The sequence below is a fragment of the Acanthochromis polyacanthus genome, chromosome 20 (assembly GCF_021347895.1).
Source record: "Acanthochromis polyacanthus isolate Apoly-LR-REF ecotype Palm Island chromosome 20, KAUST_Apoly_ChrSc, whole genome shotgun sequence".
In the NCBI taxonomy this organism is placed as follows: domain Eukaryota; kingdom Metazoa; phylum Chordata; class Actinopteri; family Pomacentridae; genus Acanthochromis; species Acanthochromis polyacanthus.
Window position 1 is genome coordinate 11,363,918 of NC_067132.1, and position 16,589 is coordinate 11,380,506.

Genomic DNA, 16,589 nt, shown 5'->3' on the forward strand with positions numbered 1-16,589 from the left:
AGCTCCATGATGGGAAGGCTTTGAATTTGATATGAATGGAAGCTACAGAGGAGTTCTGAAGGTGTGAAGCCTCCATTCTGTATGAATCACCAGTTTTGTCTTCCACTGTCAGCAAAAATGACAAAGATCTGTTCTTTTTAGACTCCTGCAAAGATTCATGAGGGCCAGTTGTGTGTTGTGTTACTATAGGAACATGATGCAAAACATGGAGGTGTAAGGGCAATAAAGATTTATGTACATTGAAGTAATCAGTACATGTTATCTGTTAGCATTATGTGCAGCAGACATGTCCACTTGTCTGTCTGGCTGGGCTTTGTTGGTGAGTCCTTGTCAAAGTTGAGTCATTCCTATGAAATATGGGTCACCTTTAGAGCATAAGGGCAACTATTGCACCTCAGACGTGCGGGGCAGTTATCTGGAATTTAGGTGTTACTAGACATTAAGCAAAAGAAGAATGTTTCCTTTTTTCAATTTGTCTGCATCTATTCTCATTGTTTAACTCCACATAAGGGGTGTCAACATTTTACGAGATTGATGTATATTTTAGTCTTGCAGCCAAATATTTTAATATTTAGTGTGTGTGTGACCATCACCAGCCCTCCCTGAAAGCTAGGCTGACATTCATTATTCTAATTATTATAGAAATTAGGAATTTGATCCAGGTTAAAGACTATTTCTTTTCACTTTTAGCTCTCTGCCAGCTGTTGCAAGTAAGTTTTAAAGATCGACTTACCAGCAGTTGTAAAAGGTGTTACCCAGGAGCTCCACATGTTGAAGTTCATACATTATAACTGACAAATATAGTCAGAGTATTGTGAGTACAACCTGACAACATTGTTGGGTGTGATTATCTTCAGCTCCTCTTCTTGGAAAAGTACAAAAAGTTGTGGTTGAATATGGCAGTGCAATTGCTCAGAATAATTTCTGACATGCATGTAGGGAAGCTGAGTACATTTACAGGTGATTAGTGTATATTTGACGGTGATATTTGGATTCTTATAATATTTAACTCCAATCATCATCTCTCTGTTTCTTTGTGCTCAAGCTGAGACTGTCCCACAGCTGTATAGAAGTGTAAAAGTTGTTGATTAAACTTTTCTCTGTGTATCAAAGTTCCATATTTAATTTCTATTTTTGCTTTAATAAACCTTAGAAGTCTGAAAGTGTGTTTTTGAAAGTGTAGTTGTTGGAAATTCTCCACCCTGATGCTGACTGCTTGTATCACTAATGATATATCCTTTAGTGCAGGGGTCTCAAACATGCGGCCCTCGGGCCAAAACCGGCCCTCCAGAGGGTCCAATCCGGCCTGTGGGATGATTTTGTAAAGTACAAAAATTACAGACAAGACATTAACTGCAGATTATACTTTTGTAAAACTGTAAATTTCAAATAATTTCTAGACCTTGACAAGTTGTTTTGAACAAAAAATAAAATACTGGATTGTTCATTGTTCTTTTGTCGTTTTTTCTCTCATTTTTGTAATATTTTGTCTAGTTTAAGTTGTTTTTTTCTTTTTGTTGTCTCGTGTTGTTGTTTTGTTTCTCGTTGTCATTTTGTGTCTCGTTTATGTATAAATTTTAGTTGTTTTTTGTATTTTTTTTTAACTTTTGATCATCAATCATTGTTCTTTTGTTTTGTGTCGCATTTTTTTTGTTATTTTGTGTTGTTTTTGTATTTTTTGTAAACTGACTTTTACCATTTTAATCATAAAGTAAAATAGTATATCATTCAGTTCCAGATATCTGTGACTAAATGTTGTGTTCCTTTGTAGACACTCTGTGATCTGTTAGTTGTAATGTGTAAATGATAAACTGAGTCATAATGTTGCTGAAATTGAATTTGTTTATCTGAAGAAATTCCAGGTTGTTCGTAATGTTTTGTGAAAAGATCATTCTTTAATACCTTGAACATTTTCAGAACATACTTTTTTGCACATCCCTGCTCTAGTTTATTAAAACTCCATGTGAACATGTTAGTGAAGTTGAAAAGTTGATTTTGACTGCAGGGGGTCTTGAATTAAACAATAAATATGAGGGGGGTTGTACTGTAATGTAATGCCTGTGGAACTCAGCCCACATATCAGGATGGATGGAAACTTATTGCACACAACTACAGACAAATGACATCCAACCTAACAGTCAGCACTACCACCTGGACCCCCAGGTTCTCTGTTTTACCAAACCAAAGGAACCACGGCAGGCAGAACCACCAATGCAGATGCAGATGCAGCAGCAGCAGTGTAACCCGTTCACTCTACCTCCTGACCTGCTGAAGATTAAAGAATAGACAGTAAAGGAATCATTCACTAACAGGAGGACATGTTACTAACACTTGGTATGGGTGGTGCCATGTGGAAAAGGGATTCTTGGAGACAGAGAAAATGTGGTTCTAGAGAGAGAGAGGCTTGTTTTGATGATACCAAATTTAGCGAAGTTATCAGTTTCTTACCTTGTAGGTCTTTATAGAGCCGTTCTGTGATGTTCTAAAATGTGTGCTGGTGCTGACATTTTAGATACCAGACTGTTTCTTTGTACAGATTTATTTCTGGCACGTTTTAGGTGAACAGCTAAACCATCATATGTAGCAAAGACAGTTATAAATACACTACCGTTGAACAGTTTGGGGTCACCCAGACAATTTACTGTTTTCCATGAAAACTCACACTTTTATCCATGTGCTAACATAATTGCACAAGAGTTTTCTACTCATCAATGAGCCTTTCAACAGCATTAGCTAACACAATGTAGCATTAGAACACAGGAGTGATGGTTGCTGGAAATGTTCCTCTGTACCCCTATGGAGACATTCCATTAAAAATCAGCTGTTTCCAGCTAGAATAGTCATTTACCACATTAATAATGTCTAAACTGAATTTCTGACTAATTTAATGTTATCTTCACTGTAAAAAAAAAAAAAAACTGCTTTTCTTTCAATAATAAGGACATTTCTAAGTGTTCCCAAAACTTTGAACAGTAGTGTATAAAAAACAAGTCTCATCACTTAGTAGGTAAGATGACCATCATTCCAGTGTAATATATTGTAATATGCATGTTTGTAACAGGTGTCTACTTTGTCCACAGTGTCTGAAAACTGAGGCTTGTAAGGCTGAAGTCCACTCTGACTTTGGTCAGCTGCTGAGTGAGCTGAACAAATCAGACGCTCCGTACGCCCTCAGTGTTGCCAACAGACTCTATGGAGAGCAGTCCTACCAGTTTGTTCAGGTGTGTGTCTTCTTTTTTTTTTCCAGCATATGTTCTGGGTATTCACAAACAGGGTTTGGTTATGCTTATGTTTCATTCAGCTAGCATGACTGAGAAAAGCAGAGAGGAATGTTGAAGAGGTTTAAGAAGCAATGATGGATATGGGAGTGGACCCCAGGCCAAAATACAAGGAAAAAGTAAATTAATGACTGTAAAATACTGTTTTATCCACAAGAGCTTTTAATTCTACACTGCTCAAAAAATTAAAGGAACACTTTGAAAACACATCATTATTTCAATGTGGGGAAGAACAAACTGGATATTTTCATTGATATGGACTGGATAATGTGTTAGGAATGAAAAGATGCCACATTGTTTGATGAAAATGAAAATTATCAACCCCAAAGAGGGCTAAATTGTGAAGTGAAAAACTGATGTGGCAGGCTGGTCCATCTTTCTGAAATTCCTTGGCAGCAGCTCAGAATGGTATTCAGTAGTTTGTATGGCCTCCATGTGCTTGTATGCATGACTGACGATGCCGGGACAAGCTCTGAATGAGATGACAGATGGTGTCCTGGGGTATCTCCTCCCAGAACAGGACCAGGGCATCGCTGAGCTCCTGGACAGTCTGAGGAGCAATCTGATGGTGTCAGATGGAACAAAACATAATGTTCCAAAGGTGTTGTATTGGATTCAGGTCAGGTGAGCATGGAGGCCAGCTAATGGTATCAGTTCCTTCATCCTCCAGGAACTGCATGACTTCTCTTACCACATACTGGGCATTGTCGTGCACCAGAAGGAATCCAGGACCATTGCACCAATGTAGGGTCTGACAATGGGTCCAAGGATTTCATCCTGATACCTAATGGCAGTCAGAGTGCCGTTGTCCAGCCTGTAGAGGTCTGTGCATCCCTCCATGGATATGCCTCCCCACACCATCACTGACCCACCACCAAACCGGTCATGCTGAACAATGTTACAGGCAGCATAACGTTCTCCACGGCTTCTCCAGACCCTTTCATGTCTGTCACATGTGCTCAGGGTGTCATGGTTATGGTCTGGCTTTTGCCTTTGTTTTCCACCTTTCCTCCCTTTTCTCAAATTTTGACCGTCTGTGTGTGTTTTGGTTTGTGTGTTTGTCTCCCTCTGTCTGTCGTCTTCCTCTTCTGTCTCTCTCCCTGTCGCTTGTCCCTTGGCTCTGTCACTTGATTACTTCATCACTCTCAGCTGTGGCAATCAGCCCAATCCAATTCACCTGGTCCCTTCCCTTGTTATTTAAGCTCTGCCATTTTCTTTCAGTCTTTGCCGGTTCATTGTTTGCCATGACACACCGCCATTGCCTCTGTTCCCCTCCTGGACTACACATGTTTTTGGACCCTTTCTGCCTTTTCCCTTCTTGGATTTTCCCCCCTGGACTCTACCCTTGGATTACCTCAATTTATGTTTGCCCCTTTGTTTGAGTTCCTCTGTTCGTAAGTACTTCTCCTCAGCCTTGTTATATTTTTGTCCTGAAGGATCACAGCCCTAGTTTATTTGTTTTTTTCTCGCTGCCTTAGTTCCTGTCACTATAGTTGTGTTTTGTCATTTTCTTTAATAAACCTTATTTTACTCATCTATCTGTCTGTCTGCCTGCTGCTTGGGTTCACCGGCCCCGTTGCGTGACAGAATGAACCGGCCAGAACTGAACCCAGCAGGCCGACAGACAGTCACACCTCCTTCCCCTGAATCCCTTGCCATTTTTTTTTCTTCCAAAGAGAATTTGGAATATTATGACACCTTGTTTAATTTATGGAGTGAGTGGAGAAGTGCCTATGGACAAAGCCTTTTAGAGGATCTTGCTTCTCGGGGTCGCCGGGTGGCCTCTCGGATGCCCTGGCTAATGAGCCACCTTCCAGACCATATTTTGGAATTTATGAACACTCCTTTGAAGTACATGACCAAGCCCATTTCTGCCACTCACACTTCTCATAACTCATCCGCTCTGGGAACGCCTACGTTCCAAAGCGGGTCGACACCGCCTCTGACGCCTACGCCTTCGTTCCTGAGGGGGTCGACGCTGCCACCTCAGCCTTGGTTCCTGAGCGGGTCGACGCTGCCACCTCAGCCTTGGTTCCTGAGCGGGTCGACGCCGCCACCTCAGCCTTGGTTCCTGAGCGGGTCGACGCCGCCACCTCAGCCTTGGTTCCTGAGCGGGTCGACGCCGCCACCTCAGCCTTGGTTCCTGAGCGGGTCGACGCCGCCACCTCAGCCTTGGTTCCTGAGCGGGTCGACGCCGCCACCTCAGCCTTGGTTCCTGAGCGGGTCGACGCCGCCACCTCAGCCTTGGTTCCTGAGCGGGTCGACGCCGCCACCTCAGCCTTGGTTCCTGAGCGGGTCGACTCCGCCTCCGCAGCAGCCTCCGTCTCCGAGCGGGTCGACGCTGTCGACTCCGCCTCCGCAGCCGCCTCCGTCTCCGAGCGGGTCGACGCTGTCGACTCCACCTCTGTCGCGGCCGTCGCTCCAGACGGCCCTCCGAGTGTCTTTGCGGCCGTCGCTCCAGACGGCCCTCCGAGTGTCTTTGCGGCCGTCGCTCCAGACGGCCCTCCGAGTGTCTTTGCGGCCGTCGCTCCAGACGGCCCTCCGAGTGTCTTTGCGGCCGTCGCTCCAGACGGCCTTCAGAGTGTCTTTGCCGCCGCCGTCCCAGGCGGCCTTCAGAGTGTGTTCGCCGCCGCCGTCCCAGGCGGCCTTCAGAGTGTGTTCGCCGCCGCCGTCCCAGGCGGCCTTCAGAGTGTGTTCGCCGCCGCCCTAGGCGGCCTTCAGAGAATCTTCGTCTCCGAGCAGGCCGATGCTGTCGACTCCGCCTTCACCTCCGATGCCTTCGTCCCCGAGCGGGTCGACGCTGTCGACCTCTCCAAACAGCCAAGCCCTGCTGATGACCCACCCAGCAGAGGAATTAAGCTGGAGTCAGCAGGTGCATCCTCCAGCCAAGAGACTGTTGAGCCTGGATCAGCTGAGCAATTCTTTGGACTAGAGATTAAGCCACTGGGGTCAACAAACAAGAACATCTTCCTGACTGCAGTGGCTCCTCCTGTTTCAGAGCCTGCAGAGAGTCCCCGTCACAGTCGGCCTCCAGCCCGGCCGCCAGAGGGTCCTCGTCTCGTCCGCCGCCGCCGGTCTCCAGCCCGACCGCCAGAGGGTCCTCGTCTCGTCCGCCGGCCTCCAGCCCGGCCGCCAGAGGGTCCTCGTCTCGTCCGCCGCCGCCGGCCTCCAGCCCGGCCGCCAGAGGGTCCTCGTCTCGTCCGCCGCCGCCGGCCTCCAGCCCGGCCGCCAGAGGGTCCTCGTCTCGTCCGCCGTCCAGGACGGCCTCCAGCCCGGTTTCGCCGCTGTCGTCGTCCAGGACGGCCTCCAGCCCGGTTTCGCCGCTGTCGTCGTCCAGCCCGGCCTCCAGCCCGGCCTCCAGCCCGGTTTCGCCGCAGTCGTCGTCCAGCCCGGCCTCCAGCCCGGTTTCGCCGCAGTCGTCGTCCAGCCCGGTTTCGCCGCAGTCGTCGTCCAGCCCGGTTTCGCCGCAGTCGTCGTCCAGCCCGGTTTCGCCGCAGTCGTCGTCCAGCCCGGTTTCGCCGCAGTCGGCCTCCAGCCCGGCCTCCAGAGTGGTTTCGCCTCCGCCGTCGTCCAGGACGGCCTCCAGAGTGGTTTCGCCGCCGTCTCCGACGGTCCCATGTGCGCCTTTGCAGCCGCCGTCTCCGACGGTCCCCTGTGCGCCTTTGCTTGGAATGTATTTTGTTTTGTTTTTTGCACCCGCCACTGACTTTGTTAGTTTTGGACACGTTGTTTGTTGGCGTGCCTCGGAGCCGCCCCAGACTGTTCTGGACACTTTGTTTTGGCCCTCCGGCCTGACCCCCTCCGCCCACCCGACCTCTGTTTAGTGTCTTTTTCCCGTGCGCCAGGAGGCGCACGTTGAGCGGGGGTACTGTCATGGTTATGGTCTGGCTTTTGCCTTTGTTTTCCACCTTTCCTCCCTTTTCTCAAATTTTGACCGTCTGTGTGTGTTTTGGTTTGTGTGTTTGTCTCCCTCTGTCTGTCGTCTTCCTCTTCTGTCTCTCTCCCTGTCGCTTGTCCCTTGGCTCTGTCACTTGATTACTTCATCACTCTCAGCTGTGGCAATCAGCCCAATCCAATTCACCTGGTCCCTTCCCTTGTTATTTAAGCTCTGCCATTTTCTTTCAGTCTTTGCCGGTTCATTGTTTGCCATGACACACCGCCATTGCCTCTGTTCCCCTCCTGGACTACACATGTTTTTGGACCCTTTCTGCCTTTTCCCTTCTTGGATTTTCCCCCCTGGACTCTACCCTTGGATTACCTCAATTTATGTTTGCCCCTTTGTTTGAGTTCCTCTGTTCGTAAGTACTTCTCCTCAGCCTTGTTATATTTTTGTCCTGAAGGATCACAGCCCTAGTTTATTTGTTTTTTTCTCGCTGCCTTAGTTCCTGTCACTATAGTTGTGTTTTGTCATTTTCTTTAATAAACCTTATTTTACTCATCTGTCTGTCTGCCTGCTGCTTGGGTTCACCGGCCCCGTTGCGTGACAGAATGAACCGGCCAGAACTGAACCCAGCAGGCCGACAGACAGTCACACCTCCTTCCCCTGAATCCCTTGCCATTTTTTTTTCTTCCAAAGAGAATTTGGAATATTATGACACCTTGTTTAATTTATGGAGTGAGTGGAGAAGTGCCTATGGACAAAGCCTTTTAGAGGATCTTGCTTCTCGGGGTCGCCGGGTGGCCTCTCGGATGCCCTGGCTAATGAGCCACCTTCCAGACCATATTTTGGAATTTATGAACACTCCTTTGAAGTACATGACCAAGCCCATTTCTGCCACTCACACTTCTCATAACTCATCCGCTCTGGGAACGCCTACGTTCCAAAGCGGGTCGACACCGCCTCTGACGCCTACGCCTTCGTTCCTGAGGGGGTCGACGCTGCCACCTCAGCCTTGGTTCCTGAGCGGGTCGACGCCGCCACCTCAGCCTTGGTTCCTGAGCGGGTCGACGCCGCCACCTCAGCCTTGGTTCCTGAGCGGGTCGACGCCGCCACCTCAGCCTTGGTTCCTGAGCGGGTCGACGCCGCCACCTCAGCCTTGGTTCCTGAGCGGGTCGACTCCGCCTCCGCAGCAGCCTCCGTCTCCGAGCGGGTCGACGCTGTCGACTCCGCCTCCGCAGCCGCCTCCGTCTCCGAGCGGGTCGACGCTGTCGACTCCACCTCTGTCGCGGCCGTCGCTCCAGACGGCCCTCCGAGTGTCTTTGCGGCCGTCGCTCCAGACGGCCCTCCGAGTGTCTTTGCGGCCGTCGCTCCAGACGGCCCTCCGAGTGTCTTTGCGGCCGTCGCTCCAGACGGCCCTCCGAGTGTCTTTGCGGCCGTCGCTCCAGACGGCCCTCCGAGTGTCTTTGCGGCCGTCGCTCCAGACGGCCCTCCGAGTGTCTTTGCGGCCGTCGCTCCAGACGGCCTTCAGAGTGTCTTTGCCGCCGCCGTCCCAGGCGGCCTTCAGAGTGTGTTCGCCGCCGCCGTCCCAGGCGGCCTTCAGAGTGTGTTCGCCGCCGCCGTCCCAGGCGGCCTTCAGAGTGTGTTCGCCGCCGCCCTAGGCGGCCTTCAGAGAATCTTCGTCTCCGAGCAGGCCGATGCTGTCGACTCCGCCTTCACCTCCGATGCCTTCGTCCCCGAGCGGGTCGACGCTGTCGACCTCTCCAAACAGCCAAGCCCTGCTGATGACCCACCCAGCAGAGGAATTAAGCTGGAGTCAGCAGGTGCATCCTCCAGCCAAGAGACTGTTGAGCCTGGATCAGCTGAGCAATTCTTTGGACTAGAGATTAAGCCACTGGGGTCAACAAACAAGAACATCTTCCTGACTGCAGTGGCTCCTCCTGTTTCAGAGCCTGCAGAGAGTCCCCGTCACAGTCGGCCTCCAGCCCGGCCGCCAGAGGGTCCTCGTCTCGTCCGCCGCCGCCGGTCTCCAGCCCGACCGCCAGAGGGTCCTCGTCTCGTCCGCCGGCCTCCAGCCCGGCCGCCAGAGGGTCCTCGTCTCGTCCGCCGCCGCCGGCCTCCAGCCCGGCCGCCAGAGGGTCCTCGTCTCGTCCGCCGCCGCCGGCCTCCAGCCCGGCCGCCAGAGGGTCCTCGTCTCGTCCGCCGTCCAGGACGGCCTCCAGCCCGGTTTCGCCGCTGTCGTCGTCCAGGACGGCCTCCAGCCCGGTTTCGCCGCTGTCGTCGTCCAGCCCGGCCTCCAGCCCGGCCTCCAGCCCGGTTTCGCCGCAGTCGTCGTCCAGCCCGGCCTCCAGCCCGGTTTCGCCGCAGTCGTCGTCCAGCCCGGTTTCGCCGCAGTCGTCGTCCAGCCCGGTTTCGCCGCAGTCGTCGTCCAGCCCGGTTTCGCCGCAGTCGTCGTCCAGCCCGGTTTCGCCGCAGTCGGCCTCCAGCCCGGCCTCCAGAGTGGTTTCGCCTCCGCCGTCGTCCAGGACGGCCTCCAGAGTGGTTTCGCCGCCGTCTCCGACGGTCCCATGTGCGCCTTTGCAGCCGCCGTCTCCGACGGTCCCCTGTGCGCCTTTGCTTGGAATGTATTTTGTTTTGTTTTTTGCACCCGCCACTGACTTTGTTAGTTTTGGACACGTTGTTTGTTGGCGTGCCTCGGAGCCGCCCCAGACTGTTCTGGACACTTTGTTTTGGCCCTCCGGCCTGACCCCCTCCGCCCACCCGACCTCTGTTTAGTGTCTTTTTCCCGTGCGCCAGGAGGCGCACGTTGAGCGGGGGGTACTGTCATGGTTATGGTCTGGCTTTTGCCTTTGTTTTCCACCTTTCCTCCCTTTTCTCAAATTTTGACCGTCTGTGTGTGTTTTGGTTTGTGTGTTTGTCTCCCTCTGTCTGTCGTCTTCCTCTTCTGTCTCTCTCCCTGTCGCTTGTCCCTTGGCTCTGTCACTTGATTACTTCATCACTCTCAGCTGTGGCAATCAGCCCAATCCAATTCACCTGGTCCCTTCCCTTGTTATTTAAGCTCTGCCATTTTCTTTCAGTCTTTGCCGGTTCATTGTTTGCCATGACACACCGCCATTGCCTCTGTTCCCCTCCTGGACTACACATGTTTTTGGACCCTTTCTGCCTTTTCCCTTCTTGGATTTTCCCCCCTGGACTCTACCCTTGGATTACCTCAATTTATGTTTGCCCCTTTGTTTGAGTTCCTCTGTTCGTAAGTACTTCTCCTCAGCCTTGTTATATTTTTGTCCTGAAGGATCACAGCCCGAGTTTTTGTTTTTTTTCTCGCTGCCTTAGTTCCTGTCACTATAGTTGTGTTCTGTCATTTTCTTTAATAAACCTTATTTTACTCATCTATCTGTCTGTCTGCCTGCTGCTTGGGTTCACCGGCCCCGTTGCGTGACACAGGGTGAACCTGCTCTCATCTGTGAAAAGCACAGGGTGCCAGTGGTGGACCTGCCAATTCCTGTGTTCTATGGCGAATGTCTACCGAGCTCCATGGTGCCGATCAGCGAGCACAGCAGACACTAGAGGACGCTGGGCCCTCAGACCACTCTCACTACATCTCTTTCTGATTGTTTGATCAGAGACATTCACACCAGTGGTCTGCTGGAGGTCATTTTGTAGAGCTATTGCAGTGCTCATCCTGTTCCTCCTTGCACAAAGGAGCAGATACCTGTCCTGCTGATGGGTTGAGGACCTTCAACAGCCCTGTCCAGCTCTCTTAGACTAACTGCCAGTCTCCTGGAATCTCCTTCATGCTGTTGAGACTGTGCTGGGCAACACAGCAAACCTTCTGGCAATGGCACGCGTTGATGTGCCATCCTGGAGGAGTTGGACTGTCTGTGGAACCTCTGTAGGGTCCAGGTATCGCCTCATGCTACCAGAAGTGACACTTACCCTAGCCAAATGCAAAACTAGTGAAAAACAGTCAGAAAACATTAGGAAGGAAAAAATGTCAGTGTCCTTCACCTGTAAACTCATTCTTGTTTTGGGGGTTGTCTCATTGTTACCCCTCTAGTGCATCTGTTGTTAATTTTATGAACACCAAAGCAGCTGAAACTGACTAAAAAGCCCCTCAGTTACTTACTTGACCAGATCAGTGTTTGACTAACTTGATGCAATACTGAGATTAAGAAGTGTTCCTTGAATTTTTTGAGCAGTGTAGTAAAATGAAGAATGGGGTTCACTTAAAACTTACAAATGTGTTGTTTGATTCAATCGATTCCAGGAGTTCTTGGAAAAAACCAGGAAGCACTACAACGCTGAGCTGAAATCTGTGGACTTCATGAAAAAGTCTGAAAAAGCCAGACTCAAAATCAACAGCTGGGTGGAGAAACAAACACAAGGTGGATCAACACACACATTTACTGTGTTTAAACTGACCTGCAAACCTCCTTCTGTCTGTCTGTCAGTCCTGTGTTGGTTTAAGTGCAGAAAGAGCTATATTTGAATACAAACTTACATGGATGTAAATGGCCTGACTGAGCCATGAGGGACATGAAGAGGACCTGTGTTGCTTTGGGTTTGAATGGCGGAGTGATGATTTGATCAAATTCTATTGAACAAAGGCAGAAGCATTTCATTTTGGTGTGTTATGTGATAAATAGAGCTGGAAAATGTTAACGAAGTGACAAACTTAAAGCTCGTGTCCGGAGTTTCTGTTTGTTTTCAATTTATGTATCATTTTTTAACAAAGCTTAAATGTGTTAGTCTAGTTCGATACTATAATGTTAGTATGACGCGATATGAAAATTTATTCATGAGCTCCGCCTTCCTCTCATAGACCCCCATGTTATTCCAAAAAGCGCCGGTCGCTGCCGACAAATCAAGTTCGAGTTTCAGCTTTGTCATGCTGTCAATCAACGGTTACGCGCACAGCAAGCAAGCCCATGCAGAGGTGGGCGAGCTACGCACTACGCAACCACGCGCACATTTGTTTTGCTTGTGGAGGAGAGAGCATCAGGGCTCAGCAACTTCCAGAAAAGTTACCAATCCCACGGCTTGTCAGGCCAAGAGACTGCAGGATGTTTTTTGGCTCGGGGTGCTCGCGTCGCTCCCCGACCACGGCCTCCATAGCCCGTCTGACGGCTTCGTTTAGATGCCCGACCTCTGGAGGAAGATGTTGGGGCGTCTGGGACATACTCTTCATCAGAGGAGTCATGCAATTCTGAACTCTAGATAGAAATAAATAAACAATGTAACACATATACACGCGTAAATGCACTAAGTTTGATAAACAACGTCATTGAGAGGGATACAGGAGTGTAATCACATATTGAAACTTTACTCGTTCGTCCTAGCAGATTCATGTTATTTTGGTATTAGGACAAGTTAGACTCAATACAGAATTCTAACGTAATTCCTTTATTATTTACTAAATGTACTAAATGTAGAAGAGTGGAAAACAGCAAAACAGGCAAGATGCTGCAGCACTCCGGGCACTCCTCTCAGGTATTGCGCGTGCACAAATAAAGGGGCGAAATCAGAGGGAGGGCGGGACCAACAGTGTTTTGGGAGACGCTGCGATTCAAACTCCGGACACAAGCTTTAAAGTATACTATTTTATATTTTACCAAATGTGACATTGCTTCACATGCATCAATTCTGTTCACCAGGTAAAATTAAGGATGTGCTGACCCAGGGTGTGGTGGACGACATGACCAGGTTGGTGCTGGTCAATGCCATCTACTTCAAGGGCAAGTGGAACAAGCAGTTTAAGGAGAGCGCCACACGTGACGCTGAATTTAGAGTCAACAAGGTAAAACTGCAGCAGAATGATGATGTGATTACAGTTTTTCAAGTCAAGCTTCAGTTCTGTCTTCACTGTGTAACAGATTTAAAACATGAGATGCAACATCACCACATGAGATACTATCAACAGAATGATTTTGCAAACTGCATTGAAATTGATGCATGTTTCAGGCCTTCTCTTCCATGAAGTACAGCTGTTTCAAAGAGGTCATAGCAGGCATATGAAAGCCCCCAACAGGAGTGTCCAGTACATCTTCAAACCACAGCTCAGCGAAGGCAAGAGACAACTCAAGACGACTTTTAAGAACATTATGTTTGTTTCTGAGTTCTGAATAAAGGTTGAATTCTCTGATGGATTTCTAATTTAATCAGAGAAGTAATATCATTACTACACCTTCTTCATTAAAATTGTTAGAAGAAATGTCAATAAAAGGAATTCAACATTAGTGTCTGGTAGAAATCTTCACTATAGTGAAAGTCTGATGATGTAGACTGCATATTAGAAAAGGATAGGAGGATGTATTTCTCAGGTTTTTTGAAACATGAGTTGCAGAAAACAAATTGTAAAACTTCCATTCTGGGTAATAGATCTCATGGTGTTTGTATCAGTCATAGACAGGCCTTTTTATTGGTCTAATAAATGTTGTTTTGTCCACTGACAAAATATTCACCACAGTAAAAAAAAGAAGAGTAAAGACACTGAGTAATAAACAGTGATTTGTTCAAACAACATTTAGAGATGTCGGACCATCAGGTGGCCGAAACACAGCAAAACCAACTGCAAAGCAAACCTTAATACTAGATCAGATTTTTATGATGGTTAACTGGAAAAAATGGAGTTAACATTGATAGTGGTTTGTTCACCACCTGATCAATGCCACTCCAAGTTTCACAGGTTTCTCATTCCTCTTGTAGGCAGACAAACCTTGAAACATCCATCCATCCATCCATCCATCCATCCATCCATCCATCCATCCATCCATCCATCCATCCATCCATCCATCCATCCATCCATCCATCAGCTTTGCTTGTTTTTAGTTCTTGGAGGTCTTTAACCTCTTATCTAAAGGCTTTCTCAGTTCTGAATGACTGGTGGATATTTATTTAAGGCCACCAGTGGTTCATTACTCAGCCAAAACCAACATGAATAAAGATTTGGTTAAACTGGATGTCTGAGCTGCAGTCTGTGTGTCTGATAGGTGTTGTCAGAGGCCAACCTCTCTGTTTATAGACGATCTTTTCAGTTCAACATAGAAAGGCTCTGTGATAGATCAATGGTCAAAGGATCAATGATTACACCCTGCCATGCACTTCTTATTCACTGCAACTGGGTGATGAGCACAAGATTCCAACTGGTGGGAAGTTTCAGGTTTTTCATGTTTTCTGTTTCATGTTTTCAGAATGAAACCAAGTCCGTGAAGATGATGTACCAGACAACTGAGTTTCCTTTGAAGTCCATCCCCGAAGTGAACTGCCAGGTAATTCATAATCAGTACAGTCCATCAGTCAGTATGTCTGGATAATGTGTGTGGGTTTAGTTTTTTCATGTATTCCATAAACTAGTTCATACACATGAACCAAATGGCTGCAAGGCCGGTTTGTGTATTTACTGTCATGTTTGAAATGTTTGACAGATCCTAGAGATGCCCTACAAAGGCAAGGAGCTCAGTATGCTCATCTTCCTCCCCAATGACATGGAGGACAGTACAACAGGCCTGGAGAAGGTACAAACACAAACATTTGCACTTGGGCACAAAACAGAATCTACAAGATACACACAAAGGAATGACTGATTATGTGTTCACTCCCCAGCTGGAGAAGGAGCTGATCTATGAGAAGTTTGTGGAGTGGACTCGTCCAGACAGGATGTATGAAGTTGAGGTCCAGGTGGGTCTGCCTCGATTCAAGATGGAGGAGAAGTACGACATGAAGAAGGTCCTGGTCAGCATGGGCATGGTGGACGCCTTTGACATGGGAAAGAGTGACTTCTCTGGTATGACGTGTTCCTGGATCGTACAAGATACATTAAAGAGCAGGCAGCCAAAGCCTGAACTGGCTACTGAAGTTCTCCCAAATCAATGCTGTCTACACTCCCACCAGGTACTATATTTATGTGAAGTATCATCTGTCACTCTCTCCTTTAACAGGCATGTCTCCTGCCAATGACCTGGTGCTGTCTAAAGTCATCCATAAGGCTTTCGTGGAAGTCAACGAGGAGGGAACTGAGGCTGCTGCTGCCACCGTTGCTACCTGTGTTAAATGTTCCTACAGACCTCCAGCCACCTTCATCGCAGACCACCCCTTCCTCTTCTTCATCCGACACAACCCTTCCATGAGCATCCTCTTTGCTGGCCGATACTGCTCCCCTGAGTGAGAGCGTCGTTGTTTAGAGCAGGTTTTCCCAACAGAGGGAGGTTACAACACATATAATCTGCAATAGTGTAACATTTTATTCTGCATCACTGGAAGAATGTTGAGAATAATCGCTCTACAGTTTCTTGTCGCTAATCACACCCTGAGTTCCCGTCCAATGTTTCCAACACCAGGATTATGAGTAAAAACGATGGTGTTGGATCTTCTAAACCTGATCTCTCTCATTTGTGTCACTTCTCATATAAATGATTGTGAATTTGTCCTGTGCCTTCCTGAACATTCAGCTCTAGCACTGTTTAGGCTAATCTCATCCTTTACTTTATGTCTGCAATGCATGTATGGTCCTGTTTGCTGCAGTCTTACTCTACTGTGGTTCATCTCTCCATATTGTCTAGTTTATCCTGCACCTTACATCCTTTTAATGAATGTAACTGTAAATTGTCCCTTTTTCACCCAGCAGCTCAGACATCAACTGTACCTTTTGGCTGCAATGTTCTCTGTACTTTATCTACATAACAAGCAATTATATCGTTCTGTTACATTTAACTGTACCTTTATGCATATAATAAAAATGGATTAAAAATAAGAAGAACTTACATGAAGGTTTGAACTGGTTTTGAGTCCAGGTCCTTTTGGTGTATCCCTGTGTTTTAAATATGGAATAAAAGTGTGTGGTTTGCAAATATTGTATGTCACATGTAAAAAAAGAGTTTTTACTGATATTTTCTCTGATGAAGTTTTAAAAACAGTGGAGTTTATAATGTAGTTTAATCATGTAGAAGAGCTAATATCACACTGGATTTCACTGTAGAAGTGAATTTAGTTCTTCTTTACAACAAACTGTTTTCATCATGTATCACCTAAAGGCCTTTTTAATCTTTAAAACACTACATAAATTTCAGTCAGTAACTCTTTTCTGATTGAATGGTTGTACTTGTTCTATCCACAGCAGGTCAAGAACGATTGCAAAGATTTCTGCTGAAAAACACACAATTTGTCAGTTCGACTGTGATGTATGTGAACATTAAATTCAGGTATATGTTGAATTTTGAATTTTCAGTTGAACATATTGGAGGATGAGGTGGAGAGACGGGCACTGAGCAGGATGGAGGCCATTCTGACAAACATGGATCATCCACTTCATATCTGCCTCAGTGAGCAACAAAACATCAGTGGACGGCTCCTATCCCTGCACTGCAGGACTGAAAGATTGAGGAAATCTTTCTTGCTGTCAGTAATCAGGCTCTTCAATTCAACATGAAACGTATAAG

General features: G+C 47.7%; 3 protein-coding genes across 25 annotated transcripts in view; 2 read left to right on the forward strand and 1 right to left on the reverse strand.

Moving 5' to 3' along the window:
• LOC127531401 (leukocyte elastase inhibitor-like) overlaps positions 1 to 16,589 on the reverse strand; it is a 104,856-nt gene that overhangs the window by 43,666 nt on the left and 44,601 nt on the right. The gene's annotated exons all lie outside the window — the stretch shown is intronic.
• The window catches only part of LOC127531400 (leukocyte elastase inhibitor-like), a 203,738-nt gene that overhangs the window by 40,192 nt on the left and 146,957 nt on the right, over positions 1 to 16,589 (forward strand). For 4 of the 22 annotated variants that reach the window (XM_051940684.1, XM_051940686.1, XM_051940682.1 and 1 more), the window contains exons 3-6: positions 3,081 to 3,221; positions 11,423 to 11,540; positions 12,810 to 12,952; positions 14,346 to 14,423. The exons of 7 other annotated variants lie outside the window; for them this stretch is intronic. In XM_051940684.1, coding sequence (XP_051796644.1) covers positions 3,081 to 3,221; positions 11,423 to 11,540; positions 12,810 to 12,952; positions 14,346 to 14,423 — 480 coding nt within the window. Of the gene's footprint in view, positions 1 to 3,080; positions 3,222 to 11,422; positions 11,541 to 12,809; positions 12,953 to 14,345; positions 14,424 to 14,579; positions 14,670 to 14,757; positions 14,939 to 15,092; positions 16,002 to 16,589 lie in introns of those variants that run through there. 11 more of the 22 variants (XM_051940703.1, XM_051940672.1, XM_051940678.1 and 8 more) reach the window with 8 other exon arrangements.
• Positions 1 to 16,589, forward strand: part of LOC127531399 (protein FAM200A-like) — a 48,349-nt gene that overhangs the window by 5,163 nt on the left and 26,597 nt on the right. The window lies entirely within an intron of this gene.